At 48.2% G+C, this 18378-nt stretch overlaps 1 protein-coding gene across 5 annotated transcripts; it reads right to left on the bottom strand.

Moving 5' to 3' along the window:
* Positions 1 to 1107: 1107 nt before the first annotated feature.
* Brpf1 (bromodomain and PHD finger containing, 1) lies at positions 1108 to 17588 on the bottom strand. 5 transcript variants are annotated; one of them, XM_087659186.1, is made up of 14 exons: positions 17179 to 17588; positions 14699 to 15304; positions 10376 to 11335; positions 9180 to 9342; positions 8683 to 8814; positions 8177 to 8323; positions 7194 to 7503; positions 6557 to 6877; positions 5968 to 6252; positions 5341 to 5488; positions 4122 to 4258; positions 3901 to 4019; positions 3349 to 3503; positions 1108 to 1971 (listed from the first exon to the last, which is right to left on the bottom strand). In XM_087659186.1, exons 2-14 carry the CDS (start codon positions 15292 to 15294, stop codon positions 1788 to 1790), a joined length of 3657 nt encoding a protein of 1218 aa, XP_087515312.1. In that variant the 5' UTR covers positions 15295 to 15304; positions 17179 to 17588; the 3' UTR covers positions 1108 to 1787.
* Positions 17589 to 18378: the final 790 nt, after the last annotated feature.

Here is an 18378-nt window from a genome sequence, read left to right as displayed (position 1 = left end):
TTTCAAAGGCAAAATGAATGCTTAGGCTAAGAGACATGAATTTCAGACACTAGCCTGACACACTAGGACATTTTTCATCAAGCAGAGAAAATTTGGGGGTTGTATCTAAATTATTGGACTACAGATTCAAGGGCAAGGCCAGATGCTGATGTATTTTTATGTCTATGGCAAGGCACAGCACACCTGCTAGAGCACATTAACCATCGACATCAAACGAATTGGGTCTTTTGTCTCAGTTTCATTCTGCAGTATCTATAAGGTCTTGGGCACCCATGTTCCACTGTGATTACCTCATCTAAAGGCCTGTCACCTTACAAGTGCCTGGCATTTTAGAAAGCATTCCCTTCAACAAGTATTTAAAGTAGAAAAAATGCCAAGGTTGCATGTGTATTAACAGTCTTGTACAGCCCTATTTTGTTTTCAACTGAAGCATTTGAAGCATTTAAGCTATGGTCCTAACAAAGGACTTAAAGCATTTGAATCCATAAAAGAAAACTCTTCATCTGGTTTTAGTATGCCAGCTGAAGAGACACCTTTCCAGACAAATGCACCGGGGTTTAAGTCCTAGCTCTGCAACTTCTTAGTTGTAGGAACTTTGGCAAGTTAATTTTTCTAAACCTTAGCATCTGAGATAACCAACCTGTTATTAATACACCCCATAATTACTGTAAAGATTACACAACAGTGTATCTAAAGGTACTTAGTATGGGTCTGTCACTGTGGATAATCAGCCTATTATTAGCCCATCCATAGTTACTGCAGGGATTAGAAACAATTTATGTATTTTTAGGTATGTAGGGCAGCACCTGCTACTCGGTGCATGGGGCATGTGAATTCTTAGCTTTGCTACTGAAACTTTTCAAAGACAGGTTCTTGTCTCGTTATTCTGCCTCCTCTTTGAACTCAAGGCAATCCTCCTGTCTCAGCACCTCAGGTTCAAGGATTATAGGACGGTGCTACCATATCTAGCTATCTGATATGTCTTATGATTATATGCACAGTAGTCAGCAACCCCTTGGGCACAAAGTACACCCATCTATGAGACACAGAGCTCTCCTGAATCCCTCTGCCCTAGTCGAAGGCATGAAGAAAGAATTCTAAATAGACTTTATTTTCTAAGAATCAATATATTTTCTTCCTTTGAAATAAATACAAACCAGTTTGAAAGGTAGAGGGGGACTCTATGGGAAAAAGAAAGGAAGTAGAGACAAGCTCCATTCTTTTTTTTTTTTTTCTTTTTCTTTTTTTTAGTACCAAATGACTCTGGCGCGACCCGGAAACGCAGTTACAAATGAGAATAATTTAAATTCTCCAATAATTACAGTATTTACAACAGCAGGGGAGGGGTCACCTAGTGCCCCTCTTCCAGGCTAGACAGACATCAATCCCACTGCTAGGCTGGGAAGATGCTGATTTACCTTACCACCTGCAAGGGCCTCAGGCCTCTAGGCAGTTATGAATTCCCCTAGCATGAGCAGGTAAGGGTGGTATGGCCTGTTTTTTACAGTATTCGAATTGAGGCCCACCACCCTACCCTACAATGCCATGAGTTCTTGAACTCTTTAGACCTGTGAGACCTCTCCTCTCCTTGCACTGAGTGGCCATGGGCCCTTGGAGTGTTTTGTACAGTCCAGCTGCACTCAGGGCAGGAGGGACCTCCCCTACCCAACTTCCCCTGAGACTGGCCCCAAGACCAGGAATTAATCAGTGCAGAGGGCGGCATCACTCCAGGACAATGAGCAAAGGGAAGGAGAGCCATCACAGAGTACCACTGGCCTCTGACAGTATCAGTCGCTATCGCTGGTCTCGCTGCTCTGCTCACCCTGCACCTTGCTTCGGTGCTGCAGAGCCCTGTGGTAGGCAATTTGCACTGACTTTCGGATGTTGGACTTGCGACCCTCCAGCATCTTCTCTTTGTCTAGATCCTGGTTCACACCCAGAGGAACGAGTTTAGTCCGGGGCAGCCACTGCCTGTCAGACAAGTTAAAAAGATGAAATGAGGCATGATTTCAGGTAGAAAAGTACTAGCCCTTTTGCACTCCATGCATTTAGAAATGCCTTGCTCTCAAGGAACTGTGTAGTATATTGAGAAGAATAGCCCAGCAACAGTTATACAGGGGAATAACTGAATCAGGAGAAACTTGAGGCATTAACATTGATTCTACAAAGGATTTACTAGAAGACTCGCTTAGGAAATACTAAGTTACATTTAGTAGAAGTTAGCTAAAGGAGTTCTGCCTCCAATATAATTGGAAAGTAAGTAGTGGACTAACCAGGTGTGTTAGAAACTGTAGGACAGAAAATTTTGTACCAAAATGGCAGTCTAGGGTTTCTGAAAAAAATGTTTCTGCTAATGTTTGCTCACCAAGATTGATATCCAATTAATCTCGATTCCCAAAACAAAAGGAGGTAACACTGATTTAAAACCAGCCATCAGGTCCATCTGCATATCAAAGAACATGCTTCTAAGGTGGCAGTGCAAGTGACAGCTATCATTAAAGGCATCCTGGTCTGCCACCAAGTGAACTACTTATAAGGAAAAGCGTAATTCTATCAAGTGACCCAGACGACCCTAGGTAACAACTATTCAGACAAGAACAACACTGGTGTACTTAGAAAATTCTGGCAATTTCTTTGCTGTGTAAATCTCCCATATGCCCAAGTGGTCAGACTTGCAGTCTTCTATCTCTGTTTAAACTGTTTAAAGTGCAACCTGGCACCATGATCTGAAAGAGATTTAAGGATGACAGTGTACATGGGATTTCTTGTGTTTGAGGCTGGTTCCCTTTTTTGCCAGCACCAGTTGCATGCTATTATTAGAGACTTTTCCTTTTAAATTCTTAAGTGTGATGAGATCTCGCTGGGAAAGCATATTAATTCTACAGCATAACCGCAGGGCATCTTATGGGTGCAAATATCTTGTCCCACCTGCTTTAGGGAAACCACAGATGATCATCTGTAGGCAATTAACATGATTTTAACAGGAGGGATTTAAGGCTTAAATGTTTATGCTTGTTTTTCCTCATCTTGTTACTATAGAGGAAAAATGGAAAAAATAAGTCAGAAGCCATCTGAATGTGGGCAGAGAGCCACCCTAAATTTGTCAGTCACTGATGGTCCTTTGGTTTCTAGTTACAGCTGTTTGCCAGCTACTGCCTACTCAGTCCATCAGACGAAGGACCACACACCCATTCTTAGAGCTATTCTAAGTGCGCCCTCCCCACCCCCATGCACTCTGTAATAACCTAATCTGTTGCTGTGTCTCTTGGCAGTCTGCTGTCACATTACAGATGGCTGTATTTATATCTGTGGCTTTAAGGCACACCAAATGCACCCCTCTTTCCTTACCAGGTTCGTTTGTTGTCAAAGAAGAGAACGAGGTAGAGATGCTCTCGGGCTTCCTGTGTCATCTGTTCCCCAAGTTTCAGAACCTCCAGTGGTGGTACAGGGATGGGAACCCCATGGTGGAACATACCTTCTCGGGGCATCTTTGGATCAATGATCTGAGGGTGCAATACAAGCCCAGTTTCATTAGGTCACTTCTTCCCTGAGTAGCCCTATCTAAGAACTCAAAGAATGTTACAGGGGCTGCAGTGTTGACCTGCATGATTTCAGAACCTATGGTGCAAAAGGAGACAGGGAGAGGTGGGAAACTAACTGGGATCTCTTTAAGGTACTGAAATACATGTGTCTACCAGTCTGCCTACTAAGGAGCCCTGTATTCCACAGCTTGGCAGAGAGAAGGCAAGGCTACACTTTAAGAATACCAGTCCTACGCAAGGCCCTGGGTTCGGTCCCCAGCTCCGAAAAAAAGAACCAAAAAAAAAAAAAAAAAAAAAAAGAATACCAGTCCTAGGGCTGTAAAGAAAGGAGTGAGGACAAGAGAAACTGTAGGCCTACCAGAGCTGGGTATGATGGATAGCCTCGGCATTTGGCCCACACAAGGTCCAGAGCATCCAATGGGGAGTCTTCATCCTCTGACAGCCAGCCAGCTCCTCGACCCAGACTCTTTCTTACCACTTCACAGGAACGGGAGAGAGGGGACGGATCAGCAGCTGGGGGGCTGGCAAGGCTTTGAAACTGGGTCCCCAGCACCCCTGACTTTGGGTGAGGGTACTTACTGCTGTGGCCCACGCCGCGGCCAGTGCCCACGGAGTAGGCCTCATTCTCAGTGCCTGAGGTATCTTCACTGCTGTCCTCTGGGAATGTGCCCCGAGAGAAGGAGGGCTTGCCCCGGCCTTGCTTTGAGGGTGTTGTGCTGTGTAAAGACAATTGGAATGCAAATCACAGGGGGAAATGGGGATGGCATGGCAGGGTCCTCTCCTTGTTAAGTTCCCAAATCTAGACTTTTGAAAAGCTGAGACTATATGAAGTTGGCAATGTCCACCCTTAGAGGATAGGCTAAGAATCAGATTAATATAGAACTCTGTCACCACGCCTGCCTACAAACAAAACCAACCAGAGAACTGTCAGATGCTCTATTATTTTTTTTTTTTTTTACTGTTCTGACGCACTTGAAATTGATCCTAGGATCTCACAAACTAGAAAAGTGTTCCACCAAAAAGCTATATCCGCCGTCCTTGAGATGGCTGGTCTAGAGCTTGTTCTAGAGCCCAGGCTGACCTTTGGCTGCAGCAATCCTACTTCCATCTTCCAGGTGCTGGGATCATAGATATGATTTAGCACACCCAGCTGGTCCTCTGAACACCGAGACTGAGAATGTTATGTAGATTCAGATTCTTGCTTTTTAAATAAATTTAATCCTGTCCTTTGGAGTTTTGTTTTTGGGTGTCTTTTTTTAAGATTTTATTTTATCTGTATGAGCATTTTGCTTGCATGTATGTCTGTGTACCATGTACATACAGTGGCTATGGAAGACAACAAAGGGCATCAAATCCCCCTAGAACTAGAGTATACTGTGTGGGTACTGGAAATTGGACCAGGGTCCTCTGGAAGAGCAGCCCCATATTCAGATTTTTTTTTTTTTTTCCGGAGCTGAGAACCGAACCCAGGGCCTTGTGCTTGCTAGGCAAGCACTCTACCACTGAGCTAAATCCCCAACCCCCTGTATTCAGTTTTTAAAAACATCTTTGAGGCCAAAATCAAGTGTCTGATGGCAAATCCTAGCTACAAGGCAATGGTTTGCATTGCCCCAAGGCCTCAGCTTAACCTATGACGGTGTCTTTTGTTCTGTTAGGATGACTAACCCATTCCATTTATTTTACAGGGACACTTGGGTTTGAACTCCTTCCTTTGGAACGAATGGCTGCCATCCAACTTCCAGTGGGAAAAGCCTGTAAAGGCATTCTGCAGCCTGCCTCCCATCTGCAGGGCTAGTACCTGGTCCGGTCTGAGGCCGCACTGCTGCTGCTGCTGCTGCTGGACTCAGAGTCTGAGCTACTCCGGGGAAGGTTGCAGTCATTACGGTACACCAAGAAACTCTTCTTCACTGGCTGGTTCCCACTGCTGAAGCCATTGGCTGGTAAGTCTTGGAGGGAAGAGGAGGAGGGAAGGAACCAACTGGTCAGGAAGACATAGACCAGAGCCAGCATCGGGGGTTAAAATGGAATCAGAGTTCTCTTTCTGGACTGAAAATTTCCTTCAGCTTTGGCCAGCAGAGATAGCTCTGGGCATTTCTACCGTAGCTGGCCAAAGCTCTGCCCTGACCCTCACCTTCCCTTGGTCTAAAGACATAAAGGGCTTAAAGGGCAGGAAGTTCCCCAAGGCGGAAGAGAAGAGAAAAGGTAAAGTGATGGTGGAGAGGGGGCTTGGATATGAACCTGGCTGGGTCAGTATCTTTGGGCCTCAGTTTTTACAAATGAAAGGTGAGGGGATGGAATTAAAAGACTCCTCAGCTATCTATTATAGGGAAACAAAGGAGGGCTTGAAGTAAGCTGGGAAGAATGGCAGCTCTGCTCACTCTTAGAGGAGAGGGGGAGCTGGGGGCTGGGTGATGATGAGGCTCACCCATTGGGGGATCTTCTGTGGATTTATCACTGTCGCTGTCTGAGCTTGAACTGGGCCGGGGACTCCTACCCCGCTTGCGCTGACGTAGGGAGCCCATGATGGGGAGCTGAGGGGGCCCCACAGGACTGCCTCCATGGCTGGGGGTCATCTGGCTCTCCCGGTTTTTTGGGGGCCGGCCCGGCCTCTTGGGCGGTCCAGCTGTCTTCGGGTTCTTTTTGGAGAACAGAACTGAGGTTCTCCTGCCCACCTCATGTGCGGGGGTTGAGGACATGTTGGGACCCAGGCCTGGAGCAGAGAAAGAGAGGAGAGTTGGTGAGGGGCCTGACATGAGAAGGAAGGTAGATATCCAGGGTCACATGCTGGGAATACAGAATCATTATCTAAACTTAAGATGATTTTGGGGCTAGGGATTTAGAACAACTCATATCAACAGCCAGAGGTAGCTAAGAAGCCCCTGACTGGGTAATGAAGAATAAAGGACAGGTAGCCGTGCAGGAAGGACCTCTGCTTAGGGTCAGCAGGGCTGAGGACATGCTGCAGAGACAAAGTCTGACTTGCTTTGGGGTCCACCTTGCTATAGGGTTCAGACCTTTGCTTGTTTCCTGGCTGCTGCTCTCTTCTGCAGCACTGTCAGTCTGTCCATCCTTGTCACAGGCTGCTGGGTGGGGTGTCAGATTGCCCCGACCTGAGGGACCATGACGCTCAGGCCCATCCCGGCCAGTCTCCCGCTGATGAGCAAGCTTTCGCCGCAGTGCTGTCATCTCCTTCTTGATCATTTTTGCACGCCGGGAGCGGCCCACACTCTGCTTGCTGGCATTGACTTCGTCCAGCCGCTCCAGCAACAACTTCAGCTGTTCTTCTACTGGCAGGTGTTTCTGGTTCTCCAGCAGGACCAGACGCTCTTCCTCTACTGCCAGGGAGAGTTGGGGGGGAGAAAGGTCAAGCTCAGAGCAGCCCATTGGGCCCCTGGGCAGGCAAGAGGAAACCCACTCTTCCCATTGGCTTCTCCTAGGCACAGCTGTAAAACAGCATCACTAGTATGTAGAATGGTGGTCCAGCCATCCATTCACTCAGTCTGGCTCTTGGGAGAGCATTCCTGGGGATAGCCTGCTGCTGCTCAGCCCAGCTGTTTTCTGCCTATACTGCCTGCTCTGCTCCCAGGGACTTTAGGAAAACTGTCCATCTCTGGCATTGCCCTCAATACATGCGGATGACTTATCACCCACCATCTTCAGTGTGGTGTGAGACCTCATCTCCGGCCAAGTTGTGAGGGATATGCATGCCCGTCTCAAAGTCAATGCCCATTTTTTCTGCCTGGCGCCGGGCTTGACGGAGGACAGCACCACCCTGCTCACGGAGTCGCACTGCTGCCCTGTAGAAGATGGTGTCCTTGGCATTATACTTTAGGCAGTTGCTGACAATGAGGTTGAAGTCCTCCTCAAAATCATCAAAGTTCAAGTAGCGGTAAGCCTCCAAGTTCTGCTTCATGGTGAAAAAGTCCATGGGTTTTTTGATGTGGTCTAGGTAGTCAGGTACCTGGGAGAGCAAGGTAAATGTCTAAGTGGAGATCTATTCTCATTCTCCCAAACCCTACTCTTAACAGCACCCCTAAAATGCATCTAGCAACCACCTCCCACCATAGTTAAGAGGTAGGCATGTAGTACAAGGGGAAGTTCTAGTACTGACTTTCTCCTGGAAATGATGATGAAAATGTAGGCCAATATATTTCCTGGAACCATTGGCAGCTTTAACGAGAAAAAAGTCGTGAGAAGTCTCTAAAAATTGTACCACCTTGTATACTGTTCTTGGTTATCTAAGGTTCTTGGTAAGGCTGCTGCCTCAAATGTCTCATTTTATATCTTTCAGAGAGAAGAGTCAACCTAGGGCTTCAGAGTTGGCTCTTTAGATTATCAGTCTTCTGAAGTTTCTATTGTATGCTTGAACACCCTGAAAGTATCTTTCTGCCTTGCAACTGTTCATCTGGTAAACTCTGGGCAAGGAGTGCAGATGGCCTCCCATTCTGAGTTCTTGGGATGTGATAAGGACAGACTAGAGTTGAGGTGATACATGTAGCTCAGTTTATTCTGCCCCAGAGCCACCGAATCCTTTATACCTAGGTCCCAACCTAGTCCCAGGGGTCAGACCTGCAGCAGGGGTCCAACTGGGAGAGGAAGAAAAAGAAGTTGGAGTGAGGGGAAGGGATTCTTACTTCGTCCAATTCGGTTACCTCAGACAGAGGGACCGGCTCGCTGAAGATGTTGCCTGTGTCCTTCTCTTGGAGCTGTTCCAAGGTTTTTCGGAGGAGGATGAGGAAAGGGGTCAGCTGCATTTCCATGGCAATCTGCTGGATCTTGATCTGACACACAAAAAAGCTGGATCAGCCAGGTCCTGGCCAGTCCCTCAGCAGAGGTCAAAGGAGATGGTCCTTGCTGGCTCGGGAACATGCTTTTCTTATTCAGGCCCCATGAAAGAAAGCTGTCTTTATCTACTTTGGTCCCTGTTCCTTAATCTCCTGGCCTGAGCTGCCTGGGTCACAGAGGTTAGGATTCTGTGCAGTCTCTTGACATTTGGCTTCCCACAGGCCTAAAAGCACATAATTCAGGGACATATAATGCCAGTATGGGCCTTGGTGCTTTTTGGCCAGGGACACAACACTCTACCTTCTCCAGAGCTGTGTTCTGCTTTGAGAACCAGGGCTGGCCCAGGAGCACTCACCGTCTCCCTTTTCAGTTTCTCTCGCTTTCGGATCAACTCCACCAGTAGCCGAGCTCGCTCCAGGTCATGCCGGAGTCTCTGCCAGGACTTGAGCTGTTCTTTGAGAGCCCAGTTCTTATCTTCAGAATCTCTCTGTAGAGGTAAAAGGGTGTCAGAAGATGGTAAGAGAGCCAGAGCAGAGTCCAGGAGAGGAGTGCCCAGGAAACCTAGGCCAAGGAGGGAACCCAGTAATTTATCAATAGCACCACTATTCATGTGTTACCAGGGACTAGCACCTAAAATGCTTGGTATGTTTGTTGAATTAATGAACACACAGGAACAATGCCTTTCCACCAAGCTGATAGTACATAGATTTCATGTTGAGTCTGCACTGGGGTGGGGTGTTAATTTAATTTAGAAACCCTAAGCTCCTTGATGCTGGAGGCTACTGCTACATATTTTAGTCCTTGCCCTTTTGGTACTAGTTTCCACAGCCCACAGGGATTTGGACACGGTACCCCAACTTGATCACAGTTCCTCTGAGACTGAAGGTGTGTTTGCAGGCGCCGGAGTAGTGGGACCCCATTCCGTGATTGTCGTTTCAGAGTCCAGTAGCTATGTAGCCTCTGCATGAACTGGCTCTTCCTCTGGATGGTCAGGCGGTTGGTGATCTTACTGAGCCTGGAACCAGGGAACAAAATAAAAACTTGTTAGGTCCCGACTGCCAGTAAGAGCTCCTGAATTGGAATGAGTAAGGGGCTCTGATGCTCATCAAAAAGGTCTGGAAAATAAGGCATGGTGTCTCACACCATAATCCCAGAAATCGAGAGGTGGGGGGGGGGGGGGATCCAGAGGCTCAAGGTTACATTTGACTATATAGTTCAAGCCCAGCCTACAAGAGATTCTGTCTCAAAAAGAAAAGAGATCAGAACTCTGGGTTTAAGGCATAATTAACAGTGTCCTAAGTGGTACAACATAGCAGAGAGGAAACTAACTCTCAGCACTGAGCAGAACAGCATCAGTCTGCCTTTAAGTCTGCTTAGTCACGGCAGTGCAGGCCTGACTTGACTCTGATGTCTCAGACTGTGGAGAAGACAAAGTATCCCAACAGTTGTCGGCCTTTTTGCTAAGACCAAGTGAAGGTAAAGTACAAGTACAGCAAACACCCATGAAGTCAACTAGGCAACACAAGGCAGCTAAAATCAACTGACAACCACAGTCTAACTTGAACAGCACTCTACAGGGCACAGTCTGCAGCATGGGAAGATGGCCCTTAGGAACAGAGGACAGTTGGCACTTCTGATGCATAATCAAGTTGTACATGTTATGCACTGTTTTATTATTTGCTGTGCTGGAGACTGAACCTAGGTCCCTACACATGCTATGCACATCAGACCACTGAGTTCCTTCACAACTTTTTAAGCCTTCTCCTTCCCACTTTTCATTGATTCTCCCTTCATGAGAAGATCACCTTTCCTATGGCTGTTTCATCTTAACTGCACCAACAAAAAAGGCAGTTTAAATACATGCTCTGTCTGCCAGATAATGGCGGTTTCTGGCCCTAATGCAAAACTCAGATGCCTAACTTATGATCATCCCCTTTAAATTTACTTTCATGCAGCTCCTGATAAGAAGGCAAGCTGGCCATTCTACTCAGGCCCCAGTCCTTCTGAATGTTTCTCCCTCCCCTCCCTGCCCACTGTTGCCTGTGTACCTGTGTGGTGGGATGCAGGGCACGGACACCACAGGTGCTGCTGCCCTCTTTTCTGCCAAGATCTTTCGAGCTTTCTTCATCTTAATCCGGGACTTAGCCTTGGCCTTCTTGACCTTCTCTGAGCTCCAGCTCTTACCCTCATCTTCTTCTTCATCCTCTTCTTCCTCACCTTCACTGTGGGATAAAGCAGGCAGGCGACGAGCAGAACCTGGGGGTGTGTGGATGTCACAGTAGGCTGTCTTGCGGACACTAAAGGAGGTACCATTGGCACCTGTTTCACGCACAGGCTCCATCTTCATGTAAAGGCCAGCCTGTTGGGCACATGTCACATGGAAGGCTGTGTAGCAATTGGCCTTATGGCACTGGATGCAGGCTCCGGAGCCCCGCTGTTTACAAATGTAGCAGGTGAGCTTCCACCGAGCTGGTGGGATGTGCTCAATGCTATCGATAGGTTCTAGGAAGACTGTGTTGGCAAAGCAGACCTCAGGGATCCACAAGGCACACACCACGTGGGCCCAGCGGCCATCATCTGTCTGCTTGAAGGCACCGCCCTTATTGGGGCACAGAGCACAGTCCACTGCACGAGAAGGTGACTGCAGGCAACGGCGGCACAGCCACTGGCCTTCAGGGATATAGGGGACACCGTAGCACTCCTGGTGCACAGCCAAGTTGCACATGTCACAGAAGAGGATAACATTGCTGTTCTGGCACTCGCCATCATTGCAGATACAGCACACAGCATCTTCATCCACTAGTGCATTGGGGTCACCTTTATTGTGACTCTCAAAGTACGACTCCTTCTCCAACCGGTCCATTAAGTACTCAAAGATCTCTTGTGGAATGGGACTTACACCCTCAGTCTTCCGCCGCTCGTTCATGATATCCAGCCAGATGTAGTCCTCTTCATCCATATCATACTCCACCTCCTCATCCAGCTCCTCTGCAGACTTCTCGATGTACCTGCAGTGCACACAGGCAGCTTGGCATCACATGGCTGATATCTTTCTCCTTCAGACAAAGCACTGTTCTTGCCTCCAAGCACCCAGCCTCTGCCCACATATACATGTATCATTCGAGCCTTACCTTAACCCCACATTTATAGATACTAGCATCATGACTGTCTTGCAGAAAAGGAGACTTAAATGTGGGAGAAGCTAACTTCTTCACAAAGTGCCCAAGAGCCTGGTCATGAACATAGGCCCACGTCTGTAGTACTCATGTTGTGGCTAGCATATGATGCAGTCTTCCCTGAAGTAATAGAGGCTCAGCCAAACCCCTAAAGGGGGATCTGCTGGAGTAGGGAGGTCCCATTGTGAGGATATGGGGGGGGCGGGGATTGTACTGTCAGAGGAAGGAAAGCCCTTGGACTCACTGGCAAATGAATAGAGGCCTCTAGCAAAGATGACAAGTACCAAAGACACATGGATGTTCTCTCAGAAGGTGCTACGGTCTCTCAAATTCTATATACTATGTTCTCAGAACAGCCTTGAAAGATAATGGCTACAACTGACTGAGCATTCATCATGGACCAGGCACTAGGCCAAGGTACAGCTATTCTGGTAATAGCTAACAGATCAGTGTCCCTTATCATCTTTATGATCATTTATTTATCTACAGTGACAGAAGACTGAGGGTGTGATTTTAGATGAATTGAAGCTTTGAGAAAAATGTTAACAACCTATCACAGATAGGTCACATCACCAGGGAGTGACAGAGGGGCACTCAGTCGCTGCCCCTAGCCTTTTCCACAGCCACTCTGAATTCTCTGAGCCAGGAGGCCTAGAGCCTGCTCCAGGTGGCTATGACACAGCAGGCATCCACATTGCCCTGCTTTAAGCTAACTAGACTGTGGCATTGTCAACTACACAGTATAAGTCAAGAATAGGACTTTAGCTTTGAAGAAACTTGGTTTTAAATTTTGTCTCTGCCACTCTGCCACCTTCAGAACAGTACTGTTCTGCCCTGTACCAAAGATTAACTGATAATACAATGGCTATACTCAGTAAATGACACCTTTAAATGGCATTAGAAAAGTAAATGGCCAAGGAGCTGGAGTTATACTCACTTGGTAGAGTGCTTGCCTAGCACACACAAAGCCCTGGTTCAACCCTGGCACTCTGTAATACCAGGTGTGATGGCAAACCTGTAAATCCTAGCACTCAAGAAGTAGAGGCAGAAGAATCAAAAGTTCAAGGCTACTATCCTGTGAGTTGGAAGCCAGTCTACAATATATGAGACCTTGTACTTAGTGGGGCATGGGAGGCTAAACCAAGTGACATACACCATGTTCTAGCAGAACGTTAATTCCTCTCTCTACATGGAAAACAATCTCTGAGCAGGTCAGATGCAGAGAAACTCAGGCTATATTGCCTGGTCTCTGTATGACAGTAAACAACTTTAAGCTCTTAAGCCCCCTGGTTCCTTATCTATAGAGAAGTAATACTAATATGCCTGCCATAGCTGTTGTAAGCATGAAATGAGTTAATACAGGGAGACACTTAGAACAGTGTTTCACATGGAGCAAGTATTCAATAAATATCAATTTATTAGCTTTTGTATAGCCCTAACCCACCTTGTCTTGAATTATAGCTGTTTGTTCCTAACTCATTCTCTAGACACAGGTAGCGATCATATCTGATTCACTCACTGGACAGAAATAGGTCCTCAGTGTTGTTCAATTGAAAAGCATTTAGAGGGTGGCAGGGAGGAAAAACTAAAATGTGTATAGGAGGCAGCTTCTTTCCCCCTCTTCTCTGAGGAAAGCACAACTGTGCTCCCAGAATAAGATATAATCAGAGCTAGAGTAAAATAGCTGGACAGTTCAGTTCTAGGGCTTATACTAGTTCTCTTAAACATCAGGTCTTGCCTTCCTCTGCCATGACACATGAACTGTCATGTGATAGATATAACACACTCCCACAGGCTCCCAGATTACAGACTGTGGCACAGATTGGTAGGCTGTGTGTCATGTTCAATTCTTGACACACCAGCTGACACACCACCCTCTCCCTCCCCCTCAAGAAGTTGACTGGAATTTGAGCAAGAGAAAATTATGTTATTAGAGTTTTGACCTCAAACCTCAGGTTTTTACAAAAAACCTGACAGTCATTGTAACATCAAGTGGACTGCATATTTGGCAAAAGCCACTTTTCACATAAGAGCCTTTATAAATAAACACAAATGAACAAACTGTTCTCTTGGCTTTGGCTGCCAAGACTCTAAGGGGGTTTTACAATTGGTTTTGATAACATCCTGTGACTGAGATTTCTACATACAGTCTTACCACCCTACATCTTTTTTTCTCATGTTAAAGGAATTTGCTTTATTATGTCTGTGGCTTCAGGACCAGAAGACAAGTTCAGTAAGTAAAGCTGCTTGCTTCCAAACCTAATGTCCAATCCTTGGACCCGGGACGTGCATTGTAAAATTAAGAACTGAACCCCACAGATAGTTCTCCAGCCTCCACAGGTGCTGTAATGCATGTGCATATGAACAAATCAGTGTAAAAGAGATTTTTTAAAATTAGGATTGTTTGCAACTTCAAAAGGAGCTACTATGATTAGATCTTAGAATGTATGGAATAGAAAGTAAAAATATATATAAAAGAGCCCTGGAGAGATACTATGTCAATAATAAAACTCTGCTTACAAAGTTGTTAAAGGAGATGACAGAACAAAACAGTGGGAAATTACATAAGATTTATCATTTGTGTTTAAGGCCTTATGAAGCCAGTGTCTTCTGCCCTAGGGAGAGCACTGCACCTGCTCTGCAGATGGGGGTTCTAGAAGCAAGATGTCGAGTATAGGAAACATTGTAGCTTTGAGGCTTGGTGGACATGGGTCTCAACCTCAGTTCGGAGATTCCTAGCAAGTGACTTTTGACAAGCCTGGCAAAGGAGAACAATGACTGCTTTGAAAGAGTTCTAAAAATAAAGATGTGGCTTTAGCTAGGTGTACAACATTCAGAAGAGGGAGGTGGCTCTCTTGCCCATTTAAGGCCAGCCTGGGTTACATAGTGAATTCTAGGCCAATCATGAAAAACAGACAGACTGTCTCAAAAGCAGAAACCAACCAAAACACACACACACACACACACACACACACACACACACACACACACACACACACACACAATCCTTAAAGGAGCAGGAAGGGAGAGATGCCTATAAAGCCCTGAACACAGGACTTGGCATGTGTCAACAGGGCTAAGGGACAGCTCATACTGCCTTTGCAGACTTTCCTTTACCCTGCTATCTACTATCAGCCTGTCATCTCGCTTGGTTTTGACTGGTTTTCTAGAGGTAGGAGATGGTGGTGGTCTTACCGGTAGTAGGAAGTAGGCCGGGGCGGTGCATCAGGGGTATCTTGATCTAGCTCACGATACACCACCTCAGGCAGTTTGGGAGCAGCACTGGCAGGAGCGCTGTGATGGTGGTGGTTGGAGTCCTTTCGTTTTTCCTTATTCTTATGCTTGCCTGACTTAGGTGTAGCTGCAGGTGTCTCAGTGTTTTCCTTGTTGCTGCCATTCTCAGGGGCCTCCTCAGGGGCCTCCTCATCCTCCGACACCACATCCAAGTTGTCAAAGATGCTGATTCGGTGGACACGGCCATGAAGGTCCACTTCTACCATGCGCTGGGCCTGAGCATAGCTCATCACCTCTCGGCCAGGTGACTGTGAGACCTCAGAGGGGCTGGGTGACTGCTTGTTGGCTGGTCGTGACTGGCGCCCTTTCTTTTTGTGCTTGCGCAGCGGAGTCTGCTGTGGGGGTGGTGGGCTGTCGTGGTCATAGTGGTACAGGTGGTACTCGATACCACTGTAACTCTTGTAAACCTTGCGGCAAGTCTCCACAGGGCACTCATATGGTGGCTTAGTTGCCCGCAAGTTGTGGCAGAAGGTCTTCACATCAAAGTCCACCCCCATGCTGTCACATCTAGAATACACAGATCAATTAGCACAGGCCTGACAGTTTCCAGCTCCCACACTATACAGTGGACTCTCTTCAGTCTTCCTTCTCACAAGGTCTCCATGTCCTGGCCAGCATCTCTTTAGAGCATCTCTAGGTGCCAGCTTCTTTATAAAGGTCCTGGTCCGGGTGCTTGACCTATTGCTGCCTATGTCTCAATTCCTTTAGCTTAGTCTCACATAAAGTGACAAGAGTGATCTTTCTAAATAGCAATGATCATACCAATTATGTGACTAAAAGCCTCTAGCTGCTCTCCAGCTTCTTAGGGTAATATTCAGACCATCTAATATAACATTCAAGGAATTTCTTTTGCTCTCTGGCCCTAGTCTTCCTTTCTAGATTTTTTTTCAGTAGTTATGGTTGTCTACACACAGCAACATACAATTCCCTGCGTGTTATAATCTCTCAAGGTACAAAGGGCTCTCTATTAGGAATGCTGATTGGTAGGATCCTACAAATTCTTCAAAACCTAGTTCAAATGACACTTTTATTATGATTTCTTTCACTCTCATGGAAAAGCTGTTTCCATGGCATTCTATTCTCACCTCCAGTGTGACATTTTCTGGTTTTGTCTTCTCCCATTTTACTAAGATCTTCAGTAGATACCAGAACTACCTACTTCTAAATCCTCCGCTCCTAGTATGCAATGGACTCTCAAGCCTGGGCAAATAGTATGAAACCTGTTGAATGAATAGCTGAGTGAGAAGACCACCAGATTAGGAGCTGAAGAAAATGAGATTAAGAATTAAAAGTTGCCTATGTGTAAGCCTGAGTGAGTGGTCAATGACCGAGTCCTAGAGTCCAACAGAAACCAATGGACTTCGTAATCAGTGCATTGCTGAAGACTTTATGGGGATCCTCACCTTGGAACTGAGTGGGAAGACATAGGGAGAAACCATGTGAAAATGGTCATTTACACAGGGAAAACATCACAAGCTGCACTTGATTTCCTCATTTACAGATTCATGCAACATTAACTCAGGGACTACAGAGTGCCAGGCCCTAAGGGCACAAACATGAACAAAAATCTAGGCATTATGTTCCAAGGTTCTCAAGGGCTAACCCTCCCCCATCGCAGTGTTTCTGGGAGAGTAGAGACAGCAGATGGCACTAAACCCCAGGGAGCCCAGCTTAGCCTGGTACTGGCCTAATTTCTCTCAGGACTAGTTGCTTGGGACCACCAATGCAGGGCTTACCTAACCTCCCTGACAAACACTGACTCTCAGCCTTCTTTCTCCTGAGTCTTAACCACGAGAATGGGCAGCTCTCGTCCATCTATCGGCAACAACTCAAGCCAAGCTACACATTCAACTCCAACTCACTTCTATTTCCTACCTGCTGCTGTGCCTTTAAACACAAAACCAATTATAGGTGCAAACAAGCTCAACTCTTTCCAAGCCGGGTCCCTGGTGAACGCTGTCGTTCTGGCTTTGCTGCCCTGGTTCCCGAACTAGCACAGTGCCCCAAGGGACCTGGCGTCAGAGGTACTGAGCTCTGAAAGCCCTGGGGCCCTAGGGTATGGCGGAAGCATCTACTCCCGGGAACTCCAGGAGCTGAAGAAAGTATGAGGAAGGGGGTGGGACAAGGCCCGCGGGGCTAGAGCCCAGTCTCCCGGATGCTGCACCACTTTCCTTTTGTCAAAGTGTAACAAGTCAAACAAGGTTTCCCTTCAGCCACTGGCCCAGGCAGCTTCAAAGGGAACACTGTTGCCGCGGACGCTCCCCACGAACCAATGGCCTGTCAATTCTCCCCGCCCAAGGAGCTCAAGAGGAGCCTAGGGCGCCTCGCCAGGGCTGCCCCTTCTCCACTGGCACTACCTCCCGGACCCGGCCCGTACTCACCGGCCACCTCCAGTCCGGGCTCATTGCCGGGGGCGCCCGCCGGGGCTCCGACCCCGCGTGGGGAGGCCGGCGAGGAAAGACGGGCCGAGAAGGGGAAACCCGAACTCCGAGACGCGAAGGTGGCCGCCCCGGCTCCTGCCTCGCACGCTCTGGCCCGGCTCCCCCGGCTTCCCGCGCTGACCCCTGCCACTCCTGGTCCCGCCGGTGCCCCAGCGTCGCAATTCCGCAAGCACCCTCGCGTTTCCCGAGCTTTTGGATCTTCTGGCCTGGGAACCCGGTGCCGCCGGGACAATGGGGAGAGGGGGCTCCTGGAGGCGGCACAGGGACAGCGGCGGCGAGACCGTGGCGGCAAAGGCTGTGGCAGCGGCGGCGGCAGCAGCGACGGCGACGGCGTCCGCCAGGGTAAATTTGGTCCCGTGGCGCTGCATAGACGCACTTTCGCCACGGTTCCCCGCCGGTCTATTGAGGAGCTTGCGAGCAGCCTGTGGGTCTGGAAAAGATCTCTTGATACCTCACAGGGCACAGCGGGCGCTTCCATGTTCTAACGGGAGTTTCTGGAGACCGAAATCGCAGTATGGGAGAGCCGGGGTCCTCGGGCCGTTTGTGGCGAATCTGCGACTACGGACAGGCAGCGCGAGGCTGGGTGTGAGGAGCCCGCCCTTCTCCCCTCCCCCTCTGCCGCCTCCTGCTCCCTCCCTCCTGCTGGCGCGGCTGCTGCGGTAGGGACCTGGCCTTGGTCTCCGAGGAAGGCGACTGGGAGGGACGGGGCGGGAGCGCAGGGCGGGGCGGAGCTGGGGGCAGGGCCCAGAGCTATGGGGAGGCAAGGGAGCCGCAGGGGCCTGCAGTTATGGTCAGAGGCGGGGCAACGTGAGAAGAATAGCCCAGCGTGGGAGGGGCTTGTGTTTGGGAGGCGGAGCCGCCGGAAAGCGGCGCACTAATGCGACGACCACAGCCGGAAGAGTGGGCCTGAGGGTCCCAAGTAACAAAGGGCGGAGCTGTGGGTAAACCTGGAAGGTGGAGCTAAACTAGGGATGAAGATACAGCTGGGAAAGGGCACCACAGTGCAGCAGGGTAAGGGCGGGACTTAGGAAAATAAGGGGCGGGTTTCAGCTGAAATCTGAGACGGAAGGGAGACGAGGCGGAGGGAAGGCGTGGCCCTAGGTTCGGGGTACATCCCTACAAAACCGTGGAACTCAGATT

The sequence above is a fragment of the Rattus norvegicus genome, chromosome 4 (assembly GCF_021556685.1).
Source record: "Rattus norvegicus strain SHRSP/BbbUtx chromosome 4, alternate assembly SHRSP_T2T, whole genome shotgun sequence".
Lineage (NCBI taxonomy): Eukaryota > Metazoa > Chordata > Mammalia > Rodentia > Muridae > Rattus > Rattus norvegicus.
This window is presented reverse-complemented; position numbering and strand designations above follow the sequence as displayed.

What these genes read in the sequence shown, in the direction of transcription:
- Brpf1 (XM_087659184.1), bottom strand. Translation starts at nt 15,294, where the DNA reads ATGGGGGTGGACTTTGATGTGAAGACCTTCTGCCACAACTTGCGGGCA. An exon ending in CCCTGCATCCCACCACACAG is followed by an intron (nt 9,343 to 10,375) that starts GTACACAGGCAA and finishes CCCTGGTTCCAG; the next exon opens with GCTCAGTAAGATCACCAACC. An exon ending in ATCCATCATACCCAGCTCTG is followed by an intron (nt 3,504 to 3,900) that starts GTAGGCCTACAG and finishes TTGCACCCTCAG; the next exon opens with ATCATTGATCCAAAGATGCC.